General features: G+C 46.2%; 1 protein-coding gene across 1 annotated transcript; it reads right to left on the bottom strand.

Annotated features, from left to right (window-relative positions):
• Nucleotides 1–3,527: 3,527 nt before the first annotated feature.
• Nucleotides 3,528–14,576, bottom strand: MFAP5 (microfibril associated protein 5). The gene is given in 11 exon segments (XM_064702285.1): nucleotides 3,528–4,518; nucleotides 5,103–5,176; nucleotides 6,047–6,134; nucleotides 6,899–6,934; nucleotides 7,705–7,740; nucleotides 9,974–9,997; nucleotides 11,167–11,214; nucleotides 13,908–13,970; nucleotides 14,363–14,426; nucleotides 14,428–14,534; nucleotides 14,537–14,576. Coding segments are annotated over 11 exon segments (699 nt in total). The 3' UTR covers nucleotides 3,528–4,399.
• Between the last annotated feature and the right edge of the window lie 4,714 nt (nucleotides 14,577–19,290).

The following is a 19,290-nucleotide window of genomic DNA, read 5'->3' as shown; positions in this document are numbered from 1 at the left end:
GCAATGTGCTAAAAATCAGAGAGCAGGGGGTGAAGAGACTCAGAACTGGAATTCAGATTTCCTGTGCCCCAGTCAAGGAGCTGCTCACAACTGGACAAATGTGCGCTGTCAAAAAATGTCATCATGTGGTGTCAGGGGTCAGTGTACTTTAATATCTCCAGAAAAAAAGTACCCAAACAATTAAAAAAGAAAGTCTCTTTTGGTTTCAACCCAGCTATTTGCTAAGTGGAGGAGCTCTTTTTGGGTGGGTGGCAAGGGCCAGACCCCTCTGTGAAGGACAAGCCCACACGGCAGCCAGCAGTACATCCCTGCGGGATCCTTCCAAGCTGGGATGCCCGATGTCGATGCTCTTTGTTCACACTGTGGGCTTTGAGGACAGGATTGAGGCAACAAGTTTCAGGAGCCTCTAGGTGACATGTCAGCTGCTCACAACAGCCCTCCCATGCTTGTTAGCCCCCCATGCCCAGCAGTGAGGCACTGCCTCAAAGTGGGGAGCAGACACTGGAGCACAGGCTTTAACCAGCAGCCTTCAAACTGGTCACACAGATCGGTACTGGGGAGCTGTGACAGCAAGAGCAGGAGGAACAGCCATTGTGTGGGAAGCGACCACAGGGCATCTAAATCCTGCTCCAGGTCAGGAGAGGTTGTGAAAATCAGCCACAAATGCAGAATCATGCTTCTAAAAATAGGGTTCTGTCAGCTTTTTTTGTGGCTAGCCCAACTGCATGAGCAGCACACCTACCTGGAGGCGTATTTAAAACCACTTCCCCAGCTTGCAAGAGAAAGTGGTGTCCAGATATTGCAGCAATTGGGGTTGGAGTGGCAGGGGTGATAAATCTGGGTATGGGACAAGTGCCAGTGAAGTGTGGGCCGACTCTAGTGTAAGGGAAAAGGAAGAATAAGCTGAATTACAAACAGTTGATGGCATATGTTGTGCTTGGCTCACACAGCCAGGGGAAAGTGCCAATGCAGGAGCACTGCAAAGGCTGAGTTTATGAGACAGAGCAGGCTCTGGCCTGGGTAGGAGGGAGCTGTGAGTTCAGCCACTGGGGCTGGGGCTGTACCCACTACAGCAGTCTGATTTCAGGACACCACAGCTTCAGCCAGGAAGGGAGTAGAGTGTTGTGCAATAATCTGCGTTGTGTGGTTTAGTCCTGAAGATCTATGGGGCACTCTCAGAGGCAGCTTAATGGCTAATTTGGCCCACAGCCACTTTTGTTCTAGAAATACCATCTAAATGCAGACTTGACTGCTTGCACTTGCACTGCTCAGAGTCCCCCACATCTCAGTGCTTCATCTTTTCAACCAAAATACAATGTACAGTCAATGCCTGATGAAATTATGAAAAAGTCAGAAAATCAATGAAAAGGAAAATTTCCTAATCTTTTTGACCTAGATGTGCAATTTTTAATGTGGTCTCTCAGTTATTCCCATTGTTAAGTTAAATGGTTGTAGTGAACAAGTTCTTCCCTGCTTATGTGATATTTATTACAGCTTTTCTCTTATTTCAGTCATCCTGCCATTTTATTTGGATATGTTAATTCTCCACCAGAAAGTCATGGTGTGTGCATAGTAAAAAGATGTGTCCTCAGCACAGATTTCACAGGCTGGGAGGAGTTATCCCTGTGTTCAGCAGCTAACAATTGTCAGGAAAATCTAGCACAGCTATCCATGGTAAAAAAAATGCTGGAGAAAATGTCATATTTCTCTAGAAAAAAAAAAAAAAAGCATTCCCAGGAACTCCCATGAGCTGTGATTCATGAGTGAGAGGAGGGTGACAGCAGAGGACTAGGCTAGCAGGGAGTAAAAGGTTCCAAATGATAGATTTTATATGGATTCAAGTCTCCCCACAAATCTGGAGGAAATACAGCAAGAGACAAATAAACCCAAACACATGAGATTTGCCAAGAATAACAAGAAATAAATTTTCTTTTAATATGGATTATATAGACTCTAACATTAAAACAGTGTTCTCCTGGACAGGAGCACCTCTTCCTGTCCCTGCTGAAAGCAAGCAAGAGAAAGGTTTCTAACCACTTCCCAACCTGCATGAAAGTTAAATTTCTATATGCTGTACAGTAACTATGTTACCCATTTATGTATCTATAGTGACGAATATTCACCTCTAAATACAGAGAACAGACTTGACCCTGTCCAATTTCCAAGATCCATCTCCATCCTACCTTCCTCCACACAGACAATTTTCACAGGTATCCCTGTGGCATAGAAACCAGTGGCTTGAATGTCTTTGAGATCAAGCTCTCAGTACCCTCCTCTCTACAGAAATGTGCACCCTCTCAGTACAAAGAAACCCCTCCTTCATTCCTACTCTCATGAGCCTGGAGTACTCGAGAGGAGCACCACTCTCTGAGTAGCAGTGCAGTGTTCCCATATGTAGGATAAAATTCTAGTCACTGTGTGAGTTGGAATTCTTTCTCCTGTACACTGGATAAATATAGAGAGATTTAGCCCATGTAAGGCTAATTTTGACCTCACATGGAAACTGTCTGCACAGGGTGTCTTCCCCCACACAGAGGATGTGACCAGCTTCTTGCTGCATACAGCAGAAATGCAGGTCCTGGCAAGACGGTCCTACATGAATTGTTTTGGCTCTTTTTCTCAGATATCTGCCTCTGTGCAGCAAACTGTCCCCAGTACTGTGTGCCCCTGGCTCTGTGCAACAGGGCAGTGCTCCTGCAAGACTGAAGGGTTCAGCAGATGATGTGAGGGGACTGAATGCCAAATCTAGCAAACTGGCTTGCAGCTACTTGGGAACAACACAGAGGTCCTAGAGACAGGGTCTTGCTGATCCTCTGGTGCCCCACAGAATCATGCCACTAAGAGTCACATGGAGTGATTAGTGCAATTCAGATTGCTCTTCCCCACTTACCCTACCTGGTCTCATCACAAAAACTGCCCATATACCTGGAAATGTTCTCCATATATCTAGAAAACAAAGTCCTCAAGCAGACCAGACATCCAGTGCTGCCACAGTGAATTCTTCTGCCCAGGCTGGCCTGTAAAAGCACTTACACCTGCAGATATGTTTACCTTCCCCATCAGCACCTGGCCCTGTACAGGTCAGCACAGTCAGAGATTCTGCAGGAAAATCCCAGGTGCCAGATAAACAGCAATCCCAGATAATGATTCTGCTCCCACATCCAATTCCAACTTGCAACTCCTTCCTGCTTTGTGCAGGAGCTTCCAGGTCAGGAGGTAGGAACTCAACTGGAGATTGAAAGCAGGCACAGCAACTGGAGAGTGTGGAGGTAGCCAGACCAAGACAAGACACCAAGACAAGATAATTCATTGCAAGGTCTCAGTAATGTCAGGTCACACAGGTTCTTCATGGGCTTTCTTGGGCTTAGGAGTGGAGGCAGCTGTAATTACTGCTCCCTGAAACTTGCCTGGAATGGGCATCAAGAGATGGCTTCAGTGGGAAGAGAGGGACAAGAACAGGGGAGGGGAGGGGAGGGGAGGGAGAGGGAGAGGGGAGGGAGGGAGGAGAGGAGAGGAGAGGAGAGGAGAGGAGAGGAGAGGAGAGGAGAGGAGAGGAGAGGAGAGGAGAGGAGAGGAGAGGAGAGGAGAGGAGAGGAGAGGAGAGGAGAGGAGAGGAGAGGAGAGGAGAGGAGATGCAGCACTCTGATCCAACATAATCTTTTTGAGAAAAATATAATGCCATACTAAATCCACATTTTTTCCTTTTGGTAGGAGATGTGTGTGAGGGAGGCAATGGGCTTGAGACAAAAACTTCCCAGAGGTAGTTATAAATGATCTGTTGCCACCCAGTGAGGGGTGCCTTGGGTTCAGGACAGCTCATAGCTCATCTCCCAGTTCTGTCACTTCCCTGAGGCCAGCAGACACAAGGAGGAGAATGTGCTATCACACAACAAACTCAGTGGCTTGGGAGAATCTCAGAGGCTCAGGCTGACCAACCACATCTGAGCTCCTGCTGATGCCAGGCAAGAAACCTAGGGCAGGAGTCCTAGGGCATGAAGGTGAGATGAGATGTAGCTTAAGGCATCCGTACCATTGGGGAGGGCTTCATCCTGCCCCCATTTCTGGCTCTCTCCAGGGGCAAAGCAAGAGAAGGTGCAGCACATTTATAAGGACCTCTGGGAAATGAGCAGCTCACAGCCTGCCAGGCAGAGTGTGAGAGAAAAGAGGAGAGAGTCCCCTGTTCTCAGTAATAGATTATAAAGATGACAACAGCTACCATGACAGATTGGCAGAGAGGGTACTTTGTGCCCTGCAGCACCTGAAGAAGAGGGTGTAGAAGAAGGCACAGAAGCAAGGAAATAATGGGGGAATCACAAACAGGAAGCACTTGTCTTGGACTGTAGGTAGTGGATGATGCCTTCTCTTCTCTCTCTTCCCTCTCCTCTCCTACAGTTGGTGCTCACAGAGCATCAGGCCTGCGCTGCTGCTCCAGGAGCTGTCTGCAAGGGAGAGGCAGGGGCTGCCCGGAGCGGCGGAGGCGTCGAGGAGGAAGGCCAGCCAGCTGGCGACAGATCTCATCTGAAGGCAAGCATACACACAGGTTGACAGATAATCAAAGCTTCCTTCCAATTCTTCTCCAGCAGAATAGTTAGAGGCACATCCTTCACTGCATCTACAGAGGCTGTTGAAACTGCTCAATCCCCATATACATGAGGCAAGCAAAGCAAGTCCTTAGACTTTTATGAATTTCCTTCTGGCTTTATGCATATATATTACATGTTAAAACCACTTGCATTTTGCTGCAACAAAGATTGCATAAAAAAATCTAGATTGGATCCTGCTTCTATCCATGAACAGAAATACTGAGATTTATTCTTTAACCTCAAAAGAGTACAACTTTGAGTAAGGGTGTGTCTGGGACTACTAGACCATGATCAAGATTGAGGAATAGAGAGCTATCATATTTTTTAGTACCACAGTATCTACTTCCCAGTTTTTTTATCATGGCATGTGTATTCTGTCCAAGACTGCATTGCCTCAGAGCTCTTTCAAAGTCCAGGGAAGTTACTGCATGTGGATCAGGGTCTAAGCCAACTAGTTAGCTTGGAGACTCTATCAGATGGCTGCAGGTGTCCTTCTAGCTAGCCTGTGATCCCACTCACCTTGCATGACCTCGTTCTCCTTGCAGATAATGCGAGTGCACACCTCCTTGTTTATTACGTACATGCGACGCACACTGCGGCATCGCCAGGATCAGCAAAGGAAGGCACAGGGACACAAAGAAACAAAAGAGGGGAACAGGGAATAAACATGTATATTCACTAGTGAGCAGGCAAATCCTAATTTTTTTTTATTTCTTAGCCAAGAATAAGGCTGCTCAATAGGAAAGTAATCTTTGTAAAGACTTAATGAAATCTTAGAATCATAGGAAGGCTTGCGTAGGAAGGGACCTTGAAAATCACCTAGTTCCAAACCCACTTCCTTGGGCAGGAATGCCACCCACTGGATCAGGTTGCTCAAGACCCCACATCAGTCCCTGTCTTGAACACTCCCAAAGATGGGGCATTGACAACTTCCCTGGGCAATCTGTGCCAGTGGTGCCTCACCATCCTCTGAGTAAATAATTTCTTCCTGACAACAAATCTAAATATCTCTTCTTTCAGTTTAAAAGCATTCCCCCTTGTCTTATCATTATTTTCCCATGTAAAACGTTGCTCTCCCTGTGTTTAATAAGTTCCCTTTAGGTACTGCAGGCTAGAATGAGTTCTCCCTGGAGCCATCTCTTCTCCAAGCTGAATAATCCCAGGTCTCTCAGCCTGTCTGAAGGTGTTCCATACCTCCAATCATTTTCATGGACCTATAAATGACCAAATACCTTAAATATGGATTACAATACGGGGCACATTACAGCTCCTTAGTGCTGCACAGACTGCAGCCATTGTGCTGTTTTAAATAATTACCCTAAAAGGAAGCTCTGGGGATAGGATTCGTCTCACCAATAGGTTCCCAGAGAAAACCTCTAGTCTTCAAAGGGAAAAATTGCTGAACCAGACCTCCCATTTCTGGAAGTTTCAAGTGCTTTTCTTAGGGACTGCTGGTTTCTTACCTTGTAACACAGAGGTAGCTGATACACTGCTTTACTGGCTTGTGAACAGAGTACAGGCGAGTGCAGGGGAACTTTTCCTCACGGCAGTCTGAGAACACACACACAAACACGGAGCTGCAACCCAGCATCATGGCCAGGTGCACTCATTCAGGCACAGATATAACCTTATCAGTAGGTACAGTCCTCCAGCCTTCTAGGGAAGGACCCCAGCCTCTATTGTTGCTCTCCTGTGAGAGATGGGGCTGGTTTAAAGAAGAGGAAAATAGTGCAGCCATTTCTGATCCCCTTGCCCCACAGGACAAAAGGAAGGGAAAGTTGAGCGAAATGCAAACCAAGCCCACTGGACACCCAGAATACAGAAGGCACATGTTGTAAAGGGGACAGTCACATATAAACAAAATGTGAATTTTAGTGCATATTTAAGACATGAGTTTCTAAAAGACATGCAATTATCACATTTCTGGACATAAATCTAGTTCCTAGTTTTCCAGACAATCAACCCTGTAACTAACTACAATGGATTTTCTACTACTATTCTTCTACTACTATCCACTACAATGGATTTTCTTACACGTCATTCTGAAATGCCAGGTCTTGGCCACTGGCACTGACACAATATTGATCCATTGTATCTGGTCTGCTGATCTGCCAGCTCCTCCCTTTCCAGGCACACCATCAAGGAGAAGGCTTCAGCTTCCACTACCATCATTCTCCAGTACTTCTAACTCAAGGATCAATTTAAAGCAATTTTCCAGGAGACAGAGCTGTATGCCCAGCCAGAACCTCTCTGGAGAGCTGAGGGTGGGTGAAAGTGGGTCTGGGAGAAGTGCAGGCAGCAAACTTAAAACACACCTGATGAAGCTGTTGCTGTTTCGCTGTCAGACTGAACTGGAAGACAGAGAGTAGCAAAGTTAGTTATTTACCATGATTACTTCCTAGGAAGCAGTTTAATCAAAACATATATCTGGAAAACTCTTTTAAGAGCCTTCTATTGTAACTTCTAATGTGGAAAGAGATTTCATTGTTACTGACATGAAACCGTAAAGTACAAATCCAATGTGAGTCTAGCGCCAGCTATGCAGTCAACAATGCTAAAAATTTGCTTAATATTTCCCATAAAGCATTACCACTACTGTTCAAAATTACAGTGTATGGACATTCTGACTTAAAGGCCAGGTAAATTTCTTTAGCTGTTGTAATTACCCTTTATGGAGTCAAGAGGTGAAGGACTTTGTGACTGCCCTTCATAAGGAACAGTGACACACACCATTAAGAAACAGCATCCCAACACTACTGGCTCTTTAATGTCCATGACAAGGGGTCAAAAAGAGGCAGGTTTGTTACTCCCTCTGATAAAGTAACCCCTCTGTACCACAGCAAATCAGTACATTTCATAATTTACCCAGTAACAAACTGGAAAGGAATTCAGAGAACTGACTGCCAGGGGCAAGTTCTTATGAGTAATTACAGAGGACTTCTGCTCAGGTGCCACAGTGTTAGCCAGAAGCATAGACAAAACGTGTGTTAAAGAGAATGAATCTTTTGAGTGTGGGGCTTAGAGGCAGTCAGAGAAGGCAGGATTCCAGGTGTGTAAGGGACTGTGTGAGGAGAGGGAGGAGGGTCCACAACATGTGGCTGCAAACTGAGAATAAACTCACCAGGAGGAAGAGGCACAGGTGGTGTGGCAGCTGCACCTGGAAAAAGAGATGTAGTGGAAGATCTTAATTTGAGCTTACAGTCTCTTTCCTCCTGCCAGTGCTCTGCTGATGTCTTACCAGTCCTGACTAGTAGCCATCTCACATCTGGTTCATAGGCAATGCTGACTGTGGTGGTGTTATTATCTGATTTGTCAGAGTACCTGCAGGCTTTCCTGCAAATATGCTGGGTGTGCTGGAGCTGATAGGATGCTGCAGAGCAAAGATGGGTCCCAATGGCACATCCTTTCTGAAGAGTTTTGGGTAAGCATTTTGAAGCCCAAGTTTGCAGTAAAGGCTTCACTTTTACTCTGTTAACCTTTAGATGTAGGTCAGTCACCACCAGTTTGGTCTGAACACAAAGTCCTATCTACCTTCCTACAGACTGTCAGGCCTCATATGCTGAACACAGCTGCTTCACCTCCCATCCCAACAACAAAGATCATACATCTTGTAGATACAATATTGTGCTTCCACTTCCCTCTTCAATGTTGTCTTGAAGCATGGACAAATGATTCTTCAACTAATTAAAGTTGAAAAGAGGGGTATTTATTACATGTGGAATAATTTCTAAAGGCATGTGCAAAGAGGAGTCACAGACTCCTGTTCTCTATTTATCTAAGAAAGATTTTATATATTCACGTGGTTTCTATGGATGCCTGATGCATAATCATTACCTGTCCATTTCATATTATAATTAGCTGAATATCTATCACAGCTGGGCAATTGTATCCTCTTAATTTGGTCAGTGGGATTTTGAAATAAGGGAGTGGGTGTATAGGAGGAAGAAAGCCACCTTCCTCATGGTGAACTCCTCACCCATGTCCGGTTGGCAGGACTTTTTCACCTGCTGGTCACGGTCCAAGCCCCTCTTGTTAGATTATTCTTAGAGGCCAGTTATTTTTATGGTTTCTGCCCTTCTACAGTACTCTGTCTATCCCCTGTCATTCCTAGCTTTACTTCTGGATATCTCTGTCACACTTTAACTAGGGTACATGATTCTTGCTAGCCACATTTCTAACTTAACTATTTAACCTATTTAAGATCTTAACCAAAATATGCAGTCTTTTACTGTCTTAATTATATTCCTAAGTAGCCCCTTGACTCATCTGCAGTTTTCAATTATCCTAATTACATTTCCAGCTGGCCTCTTGACTCAGTCTCATGGCAGTCTGACACACAACAAATACTGCAGCCAGCTGATGAGCAGAGTCAGGGCAGAGGACAAACTGTGGAGCTGATGCTCTAGAGAACAGGACACCACTCTCAGATGAGTTCCCATACACTCAGAGCACACTCCCCAGAAACTGCCATGCATAGCTGCGTCTCTCTCACCCATAGCATCGACCTCATGTGTTCTCCCTCTCCCTGCCCTGCCTGGTCTTCACCACCTCAGAGGGATGTGTTTGAAACACTGCTCCAGCAGACAGAGAAACCATCCCCAAGGCCAGTGGTGACAGATTTGAACTCAGAGTGGGGCTGGAAAAAGCGGGGAGGCTCCTTCTTGAGCCTCTCTTTTCCTCCATTGCCCATTGTTGGAATTGCCTACACTCCCACCAGCTCTGTGTCCTTCTCCTGGGGCCATCTCCACTCTCTAAGGACACGCACTGTGTGCTCTAAGCACTTATCTTCCAAGTCCTCCATCTACCTTTCCCTTCACAGACATTTTGCTGCCCCCTGTGACGCAGCTGCAGGCATGGTGGGGCAGACAGTACTGAAAGAACAGAATTTCCACTTCCCCACTCCAACAATGCTCAGGGTTTGCTCTACTACTTTCAGGGGAATTTTGGCACCTCTGTCTCCTGAGAACTGAACCACATCTGCTACCAGTCAGGAGAGACACACACACAGCCTGTGTCCCAGTTTGAACCTGTCCAATTTCTCACCCTCATGATTTAGTCTGTTTGTTCCTACCACCTTCTCTGGAAGCCAAGGATGTGTGAGCTTTAAATTTCATGGCTTCCTGCAGTGGAAACCTCTTCAGGGAGCCCGGGTACATAAAGTGAGATTGGCATTTCCTTGGAGAACAGACCATTAAGTTACCCTAAATTCATCTCCCTGCGTGGAGCACAAAAAGGACACCCAGACAGCCATAAGTGCTGGAAGAATGTTGCCACAACTCAGAAGTGGGATGAGGAGTTTCTGGGCATAATGGGTAATTTCTGTGGCTGCCTAGGCAGCAGTGGTGAAAAGGGAAAAAGAAGCATGAAGAAGCCAAGAGATTGGAGCTTACCAGAGCTGTCAGGGGGAACTCCACCTGGAAAAGAGAATGTCCTTGAAAAAGCTTTTCTTTACTTTATGGTCCCTTACACAGCCAGCCAGAGCCAGCTTGAATTACCTCTCCTGCCATCACAGGCTCATGAGACAGTGGGATCCAACCCAGCAAACACATAATCAAACACAGTACCCCCAACCTGCCCATATCTACTTCCCCTTTCTGGTGGCTAGACTGGGACTGGATTTCTTAGTGCACATGTTGTATCAACCCTCAGTGTATTTTGGAGGCATATCTTGACTTCTCAGATATGGCTGCTGTTGGCAACTTGATGGGAAAGAAAGACTTCTGAAATGAAGGTGCGGAGGGGACTTGCAGCACTAGGGACAGACAGCTGAGGGCACCCATGGCAGAGAAGGAGGGAGGCAACCCCAAAACCTAGCCTTGACTGCAGAAATTCATCAGTGGATGAGTTTCTTTGAAAAGCAATTGATGGCAAAGTTGAGGTAGTGGTAGAGAGGTAAGGCATGAAGGAAAGGATGCTTGGAGGACATGTTTTGACCTGGGTTCTGAATAGTTTTCTGGGAAACTGCAGATATTACATATCATGGTATCATAGCTGGGAGATGGCTGCAGGCTTAGCCAGGGCCTTCAGGTTTGAAGAAAAGGCAAGCCCTTGTGGTCCTTTTGGGTGCTGAAGCATGATGTAAATGTACATTCATTTTATCTTACCATGTGGCAAAAATGGATTAAGGTCCAGAAGGATAAATCAATTCACCCCCAACAACACAGCCAGTAAGAAGATCAGTCAATATCCTTTCCCAATGGCCTCACTTACTAGGGCACCATGCCATTTGTGCACCATTCTCCTTAGGATTTTTCTGAGCAGCAGTAGAGTTCCCCAAGCATCTCGTGGTTGAAGATGTACCAGCTTTTGTGGACCTCCTACAACCCTTGACTGTGAACATAACTTTGTACCCTTCAGCTAAGTGTTCAGGACCCCTGCACTAAAGAATTATTTGTATAGAGCATGTAACACCTAACAGGTTGCCTTGGGGAACTTGTTTAATCTTCACTGAAAGGTAAGCTCGCAGTGTCAGAGGCAAAGAAACAAAGAACAGTATTTTCTAGTAAACAGGCTGTAACTCCACAGGACAACTGGGTCACATCAGCAATCTTCTTCAGCACATTAACATGCCTGTAATACTTACCAGTAGCAGTTTCTGGTTCTTGCCCATTGACCATCCATGGAAACCAGTCTGCAAGACAAGAGAGGAGCGTGACAAAAGACAGACTTTTATAGTCTGCAGGCTTTGTGAAATTTTCATGTTTATCTATCCAGGAGACACCACTGCCCTCTGCTGAAGGGAGCAATGCTCTCTACTCAGCCCCAGCCTCCACTGCCAGCTGCGTTTGCTGTTTAAAGGCTCGTGGATACAGCAGGTCCTGATCCTATCCCTGCTGCTTCCGCCAGAGGCAATGGCTAGGCACAGGGACAAGTTAGTAAATACCTCCAGATCTGCTACCAGACTTTGCCCTTCTGAAACCTCATTTGATGCATTTTGAAAAAAAGATTGATGTGGCCTCCTTGTTCTCTCTGGAGGCTGAGCAAAATCCCTATCTCTGTTTTATAAAAGAGGAAACTGAGTCATGGAAATTATTCACTTGGGGGCACGGGTTGAGTCATTGGTACAGTAAAAAGCAGACTGCAGGTTTTGTAGCTCCTCAGGCAAATCATCCAGCCTGGGTATGGAGCACAGAGCAGACAATCTTTCCCCTCTCAGCCTCTGGGTGAACCGGAGAAGACGAATGATGAAGGCTTGGCTGTGCATACTACATGGAAGGAACTGAAGCTGGGCTAGACTGTTTGTTTGTTTAAATATAAAGGGTGACAGAGCAGCTTCCTTAGAGCAGCCAGGAATAGGAAAATATTTCCTGCTAGCCACAGACGAGGGAAATGTCTGCATAACTGGGGTGGGATGAAGGAAGGAGTTGGCAGGAAAAAGCCAGTGATCTGGGGCACTGCAGGAATGTGTGCATGACCAGCCCAAAAATCAGTAGATCCCGCTATGTCCTGTGGCCTCAGCCTGCAGCTTTCTGCTCTTAATGGGAGGGAGCACTGTGTGGGTAAAACTATCAGGTCTGGAGTTTTTGTCATAGCTCTTCCACATTCCAAGGGCAGTTACTTGCAGGCCACGAGGGTCTCTTGGGACCCCTACATAATCCTGCTCTACAGCATTACAGGAGTTGCTGGACCCTGATATTCTGTTCCCCACCCAGCTGCCAGCTGCTGGCGATTAACCCACGGAGGGTCAGACATGCATAATAACTTCAGAACACAAGCTAATACAGCCCAAAAATTCCCCTGTTCTGGATAATCTCTCAATTGTAACAAGTGGGAAAGAAAATGGTGTTGAGCACCTTCTCATTTGTTACTGATGCAAAAGGAAGGATGAAAATCCTGAAACCATTGCAGAAGCCAGCAGTGCTGGATTTGAAGAAATGTGTAGAAAAGACAGGGTGGCTCTTCCCCTTTTCCTAACTTTGAAAAGCCAGCTATTAGAAATCTTGTTTCCCCCTAGGGCTTGAATAGAAAACCAATCCAACTCTAAAACAAAAGGACATAAGTGAAGTGAAATCTCTGCATACCTGGCGAGGACACAAACGTTGATTTTCTTATCCCACCTTCAATCACTTCAATTTATAATTACTATGGTACCAAATAAAAAAGCCTTATAAACAACTGGAATTTCTTATCCAAGCTGCAGTAAATTCATCCTTGAGATCTAGAACTACAACCTTAACCCACCAAATCTGTAGCTTACTCAAAATCAAAAGAAACAATGAGAGACCAGCTGGTGATTCCTGTTATTTTCCAAGCTAAAACAAACAAACTCAAAGAGAAGTGCTAAAACAAAATACTCAAAAGTAAGAAATATTCCTTTCAGGCTTCCTTCATGTACAATAAAAACCACAGCCTTTTTTTCCCTGTTTCAAATTGTAGCCCACCTATAAGCTCATCTCTTGGATGCCTCACCTCCCAGCTTCACAGTCATAACACGTCATTGTTTATGGAGCACCTTTAAAGGAAAAAGTGCTATTTGGAGCAGAATCAGGTTTCAGCATGAGGGGAGGATCAAGGAGGGTATTAGAATAACCTAGTTTGAAAGTGATACATACAGTCCTTCCTGGACAAGGCTTTGCCCATTCACTGAACTTAATCTTTCACTATCTGTCCTGAGTCTTCTGACTATAATGGCTGATGCTACCCTCTTGTTTTATTCTTTTTTCTTGTTGTTGTTGTGCGTTAAAAACAACAACAAAAAAAAACTGATCTGAATTTTTGCCAAAATATCTCCAAGCAAACAAAGTAATGGAGACACAAAACAGAATAACAACCACCACCAAAAGCAGAAAATGGTCTGAACTACAGAGGTGAGGTTTCTCAAAACAGCTGTACAAATACTACAAAACCTCCCAGCAGCTGAGTGGCTTGGAATGAGGTCATTCCAGCAGGAACTGCTAGTGACAGCAAACATGTCACAACTGTGACAGAACAAATTTTGCGGAGCACTGGGCAATGCCCTGCAGATCAGGCATACACAGGTGGTACAGCAGTAAGCACAAAGCATACCTAACTCTCTTTCTCAGTTTGATCTGGATGTTTTGCTTACTGTAACATACCTAGAGTAGAAGCTGTGGACCTTTGTCTCTTGTCCCTTTGACTCCCAGTACTTTGTGGAGAGTGTCACAAATGGGAAACTGTTTCCAGTTCCTAATTTTCTCCTTACAATCCCATATTCACCTTGCCTTTCCTGTTCAGTCCTTCCCCCTTCTCTACCCCTCTATATATCTTTGCCTTTGTCCTTAGATCATTGCTCATTATTCTGTGTAGGAAACTCAGCGGGGCCCATATGGGGAAGAAATCCTTCCCCAGGGCATAAGGACTCACCAGCTGGGGACAAGAAGAGTGTTAAGACACAAAACAGTATACGGGTTCCAGAGGTCTTCATCCCTGTGGAGTGCAGGAGAGAACAGAGCAAAGCTAAGAGAGGAACTGGTATACCCTTCCCTACACCTCAGAAACTTTGCTGCTTGTACCCATTTTCTTCTCAAGACCATTTGGTCTTCCCAGCCTCCCTCCTCTCTCCCTCCTCATGTGGCCGGTATCCCAGTTATTTCTGACACATTCTGGACTGAACTTATAACATCACCTGCTTTGCTCCTCTTTTCCACCTCCTTTCTCGAGTCCCCATCTCTTTTCCCATTTGCATGGCTAAGCCCTGCTCCGCACACACCCTCAGCATGCAACGGAAAGTTTCCCCCACGTTCTCTCCCTCCATTCTCTTCTACTCTTCAGTTATTTCGAGGAGCACTGAAAGAAAAGACGGGGTCCCCATCACTTACTGTAGCCCTCAGCTTCCACTCCCTTCAGCAGCAGACGCTCTGCTTTTCCCCTTCGGCGCCCCCCCCACTTTGGCTATTGGGTAAATCACATGCAGCCACACCCAGAACACGTTCTCCTTTTGGTTTTCTTCAAAATACAATTTCTGGGAAAAGAGAAAAAAAATAAAAAAAACCCCCAAGAAGCCAGCGAGATGGAGGGATATGGTATCATCATGCATGTGGAATGAGGGGGGGGGAGCGAGTAGCAGCAGCCCACACCCTCATTCCAGAGTTTATTGTCCTCCGAAGGGGCTCCTCCCATTCCCCCAGGATGGCCCAGCACCAGGGATGGATTCCTGGGTCTGCGTTGCACTCTGGTGTCCCGTTTCGCCCTGCCCTTCTGTGCAGCCCGGCTTCTCCTCGGATCGCTACCTCCAGCCACGTTTCCCGACTCAGCTGCCGCCAGTCCCCACCCCAGTGCTCCGGTCCCCTTCCCCGTTTCCCTGGCTGCCTGCGGCGCAGGGACACTGCGGAGCCCGCACCCCGTTCTCCCGCAGGACGCGCCCGGGTTCTCCCCGCGCCGCGGCACCGAGCGGGGCCGGGGCTGGTGGCGGGGCCGGTGGCGGGGACAGGCGGGCTGGCAGGGGGCACCGGCGGGCACGACAGCGGGGACATCGCCCCTCTGCCTCGCTGGCGCTTCCCGGCGGGATGGAGGGACTGGGCTTCCCACTGTGCCAGGCTCGGGGCGGGCAGGGAGCACAAGGAACGGGACCAGGTACAGGCCACGGGGCCAGTCCTGCAGCGCCGCTGCCGTTCTGGCCTGAGAAAGGCAGCCAAAAAAAAAAATAAAAATGAGAGAGACACAAACGGAGAAGGAAGACGATGAATGAGACCTGACCTTCACTGCCATCCTCCTGGCTCCCCTGTGCGTCCAAGCACGGTGCATTTTATGACTGACAGAGGTGCAAGCCCCACAAGTCCCACTGGAATAGCCAGCCTCCCCTAACCCTTCCTCCAAGAGCCCCTGGATCTGACCTCCTTCTGTTGCTTTCACTGCCTTCTTTTCCCTTTACTGCTTCTGTAACAACTCTGCTGGGTTTGAGGAGGCACTGGGTGAGCTTCAAGACACAATCTCAGTCCTGGAGTCAAGGAGAAGGCTAGGAAATACCCCCAATTCCCTATCTCATACAGCAATGAAAGACAGAAACCTTGTAAGGGAAAGCTGTGCCCCCTAAGGTTCATCCTGGTAGCTTGGTATCCCCATTTTTCTCAACTAATTGCAAGCTGAAAATAAAACCCTACAATGCCTTATACACAGTTACTAAGGAAATGCTCACTATGTCCTCCGTGCCATGCCAGACCCATGTTGCCCACACCTGACACAACTGAAGCCACCACTTCTCACCTGAGCGTGGCTGAACACTGTTTTTGGCAGTGCTCAAGAGGAAAATTACTGTTCCTTCTTATTTGTGGTCTTCCCAAGACTCCTGGAGGATGCACGGGTGGTGGACCATACCAGAAGAGGTGCAGAGGGGCTAGGGAAAGCTAAGCATTTCCCTGCTCACCAGGGCAGCCCTCTGAACCCAAACACCATTCCTCTCTTTCACTGGAGCAAGACACCACCATTCCCACTTTCAGGGACCAGCTAAAACTGAGTCCATTGGAAATGCTCAAGAGTTGTTAAACAAACAGAAGGATATGACAGAAGTTATAACCACACACCAGTTCTGGAAGTCCACATAGCAATATGTTTGGACAATTTTCCACACACCTTGGTTTGGCTTTTGTTTTTCTCTGTGGCTCTGTGTTGTCATTTGAGCTGTTACTGCTTAAGAGGCTAACTAAAACATCCTGAAGGCCTGGTGAGTTTTCAACACATTTATTTGGAAATTTTCATTGGTGCCAAATGTTTTCATCTACCAATATGTTGATGTGCCACCATCTCCCACAGAGCACAGGATCCACGGCCAGTACTGGATCAGGTTTCTGCTGATTGCTTTTGAGCTTTAATTTTTTCTCTCAGAGTGGAAGACATTCTCCCTCAGCTGCTTGGTGGGGGTAGATCCCTTGTGCTAGCAGAACCCCTCCATTTGGAGAGCTTGGTGCGGATGGGGGCGATGCTGCTGCTGGGATGGAATTGTTGGCTGGAAGCTGTTCAGTATTTTACATACCAGACGAGCCGCAGAGAAATAGCTGGAGGCGTCCTGCTGCTCTTGCTCGCGGTGGACACCGGAGGGAGCCGCAGCACACCGGCATTTGAACGCCCCTTTTTCTCTTGCAGTCCAAGCCCATTCTCCAAGAGATGTGGCGCTGCATCTGCAGGCCTTCATCCTGTATGAAGCATCTCCTCTTAGCTCTCCTCTTTTTCAGCCTACTGGATTAGCAACTGTTCAACTTGGTTTTTTTGTGATAGAAAATAATCTTGATTTCCTCCCCTCCATTCCTTGACATTGACAAAGATTGCTGGATGCCCTTCATGGCTGGGAGAGACGAATACTTCACATACTTCTGCATGTTCCATTCTCACTAATGTTGCTTGTTCTCTGCTTTGCATGATGCTGTCCTCCATCACAGGGTATCTTGGGGGAATCGACAGCTGATGACTCAAGGTAAAGCACTCTTTCTTCTAAAAGTTTAAAAGGTATCAGTGCCACAGTATGGTGGGGAGAACTGTTCAAAAAAGAACTGTTTGCCACAGTAAATGGCATGGATGATTCATAGAGGAAACACTTCCTTACATATATTCCCTCAAGTGCTGACCCCAGTGCCTGTAGGTGTTTACCAAAGATCAGATGCAGCAAGAGTGATTCAGCAAAAACTTATCTTTCTTTCCAGTTGGTACTGATCCCATCATGTTTATCTGGGATGCTGTAGTAATGGTAGCATATTTTGGATGAGACACAAAATCAGCCTTCCTGGAAATTAAAATCTGCTGGTGCATTTCACCCTGTAGACTACAGCATCTGAACAGACAGTTTAAGTGATCCTGGGGCATGCTATTTGCAAAGGTCTTGGAGACTTTTACCTCTCCTCTTGGTTTCCCTGGCCTTCCTGTATTCTCATGGTAACAGGGCATTAAGTTACATCTGAGTGATAAGAAATTAATGAACTGCTGTGAGATCTGTGAATGCATCATGTCAATAATGCAGCTCCAGTAGTCATGTGAATTGGGGCTGAAAGGAATTTTCTTGGGACCTCACTGCTGATGGGCTCCTTTACTACCTGGGGTCTGACACCATCCTGCAGTTGTTCCACTGGTGTTGCTGAGGTCATCAGTGGGAAGGGACATGAGTTAAAGGCCAGATCCATCTATCCTCAATTTGGGGAGCTTCACATCCTCATCACATTGTGGAAGAGTGAACACTGCCAAGTACAGGAACCTAGACACACAATTTGTCTCTATTTTACTCATGGTCATGTTTTCCCATCTAGAAAAATAAGGAATTATTCACCCCTTTATTTCCAAATCAACAAGGCAGTGCTTAGAGGGCAGGTAGTCTTGCAGTCACAAATACACTAAGGTAGTCCATGAAATTCTAATTAATACTTCTCAGCTACTCCAAATCTGTTCGGCATTGTGAAGAACTGAGCACAAGAAGAGGAAACCAGTGAGCTCTTTGCTCTTTGGTTGGTGATTTGGCCCTGTGCTTCAGGCTTCTCATGGCCAATGTGGTTATAGCAAGTTGTCAGGGCCTTCTTTCTTCACTGGCAGTGCTTTGGGGTTTCCTTCTCTGCTCTTTCTGTAGTTCTTACTATCACAAACATCCTTCCTTTCTGATCCTTTTGTACTGTCTCAGGGTTGATTCTTCCTGGCTGTTTCACCTGTTCCTCCACCCTCTCCTTTCTCCAAGGAGCTGAGCTCAAATACAGCTTTTCTCAGGGAACTTTTTCCAAAACTGTTCTCTCAGGGGATGCATAACATTTTAAGCTTAACAAACATATAAATCCCTCCTGCAGGCTCAGTTATGTGTGTCCATACAGACGCTGGAGCACACAGGAACACCATATTTAATTCAACTGGTGCAATTTTATACACAGATGAGGCTGCAGACACAAGCAGAACACCAGCAAGGACATGATGGATTCTCCCTTCCCTTCTCCCATCTCTTCTGGACATCACAAACCCTGGAGCAAAGCCAGCAGGATTAATCCTCCTGTTGCAGCCCAGCAATCGTGCCCTGGAGCAGTAACCAGAGCTGGCTGAAGAAGTCACTGCTGGGAAGTAGAGCTGTGCCTTACACCGACACAGACAGGTTCACAGAGCTGCTCTGGCACAGATCAACTCACAGCTGAGCTTTCCAAACAATACTGTATCTGTCTTAAAGTGCAGCCTCTTGTACCATTTTATTGTCATTTAGTAGTCCTCCATGGTGAAACAGATTTAATGGTTTTGTCTATCTTTGGACTGTCTAACAGTCCAAAGCCAGCAAAACTACATTAATTATATTTAAAAATAGCATACCCTCTAAGCTTTTAAACATCATTGATGAAGGGGGCAAAGCTGTCAACTTTAAAAGCCATTTGCTTTAAATTCTGTAATGTTTGTGAAAGATCTGTTGTCAAAGCCTTTTTTAAAACTGGCCACATCCAAAATATTCAAACTGAATATGTTGAAGTTCTCTGTGTCAGCATTGACAGCACTCACCCTGCTTCTGAAAGGATTTAAGAAAGAAGAACTGAGTAGAAGAAATACTGAGTAGAAGAAATGCAAATGATGTTATATGTTAGCAGACAGATTGACAAGGGTTTACATTGTGGGGAAATTAGGAAGCACCACTTTCAGGTTTACATCCCTCCGTTTCCTATAGCTTCACAGGGACTGTAAAGTCTGACTTAAATACTCATTTGTGTTTTATTCTACAGTTGACATTACAGGAATCTGAACAAAGATTTCGGGAATTACTGAAACCACATTGAATATAAATCACAGTGTTTCCTGTAGGTACTGC

Source organism: Zonotrichia leucophrys, chromosome 1 (assembly GCF_028769735.1).
Source record: "Zonotrichia leucophrys gambelii isolate GWCS_2022_RI chromosome 1, RI_Zleu_2.0, whole genome shotgun sequence".
Lineage (NCBI taxonomy): Eukaryota > Metazoa > Chordata > Aves > Passeriformes > Passerellidae > Zonotrichia > Zonotrichia leucophrys.
This window is presented reverse-complemented; position numbering and strand designations above follow the sequence as displayed.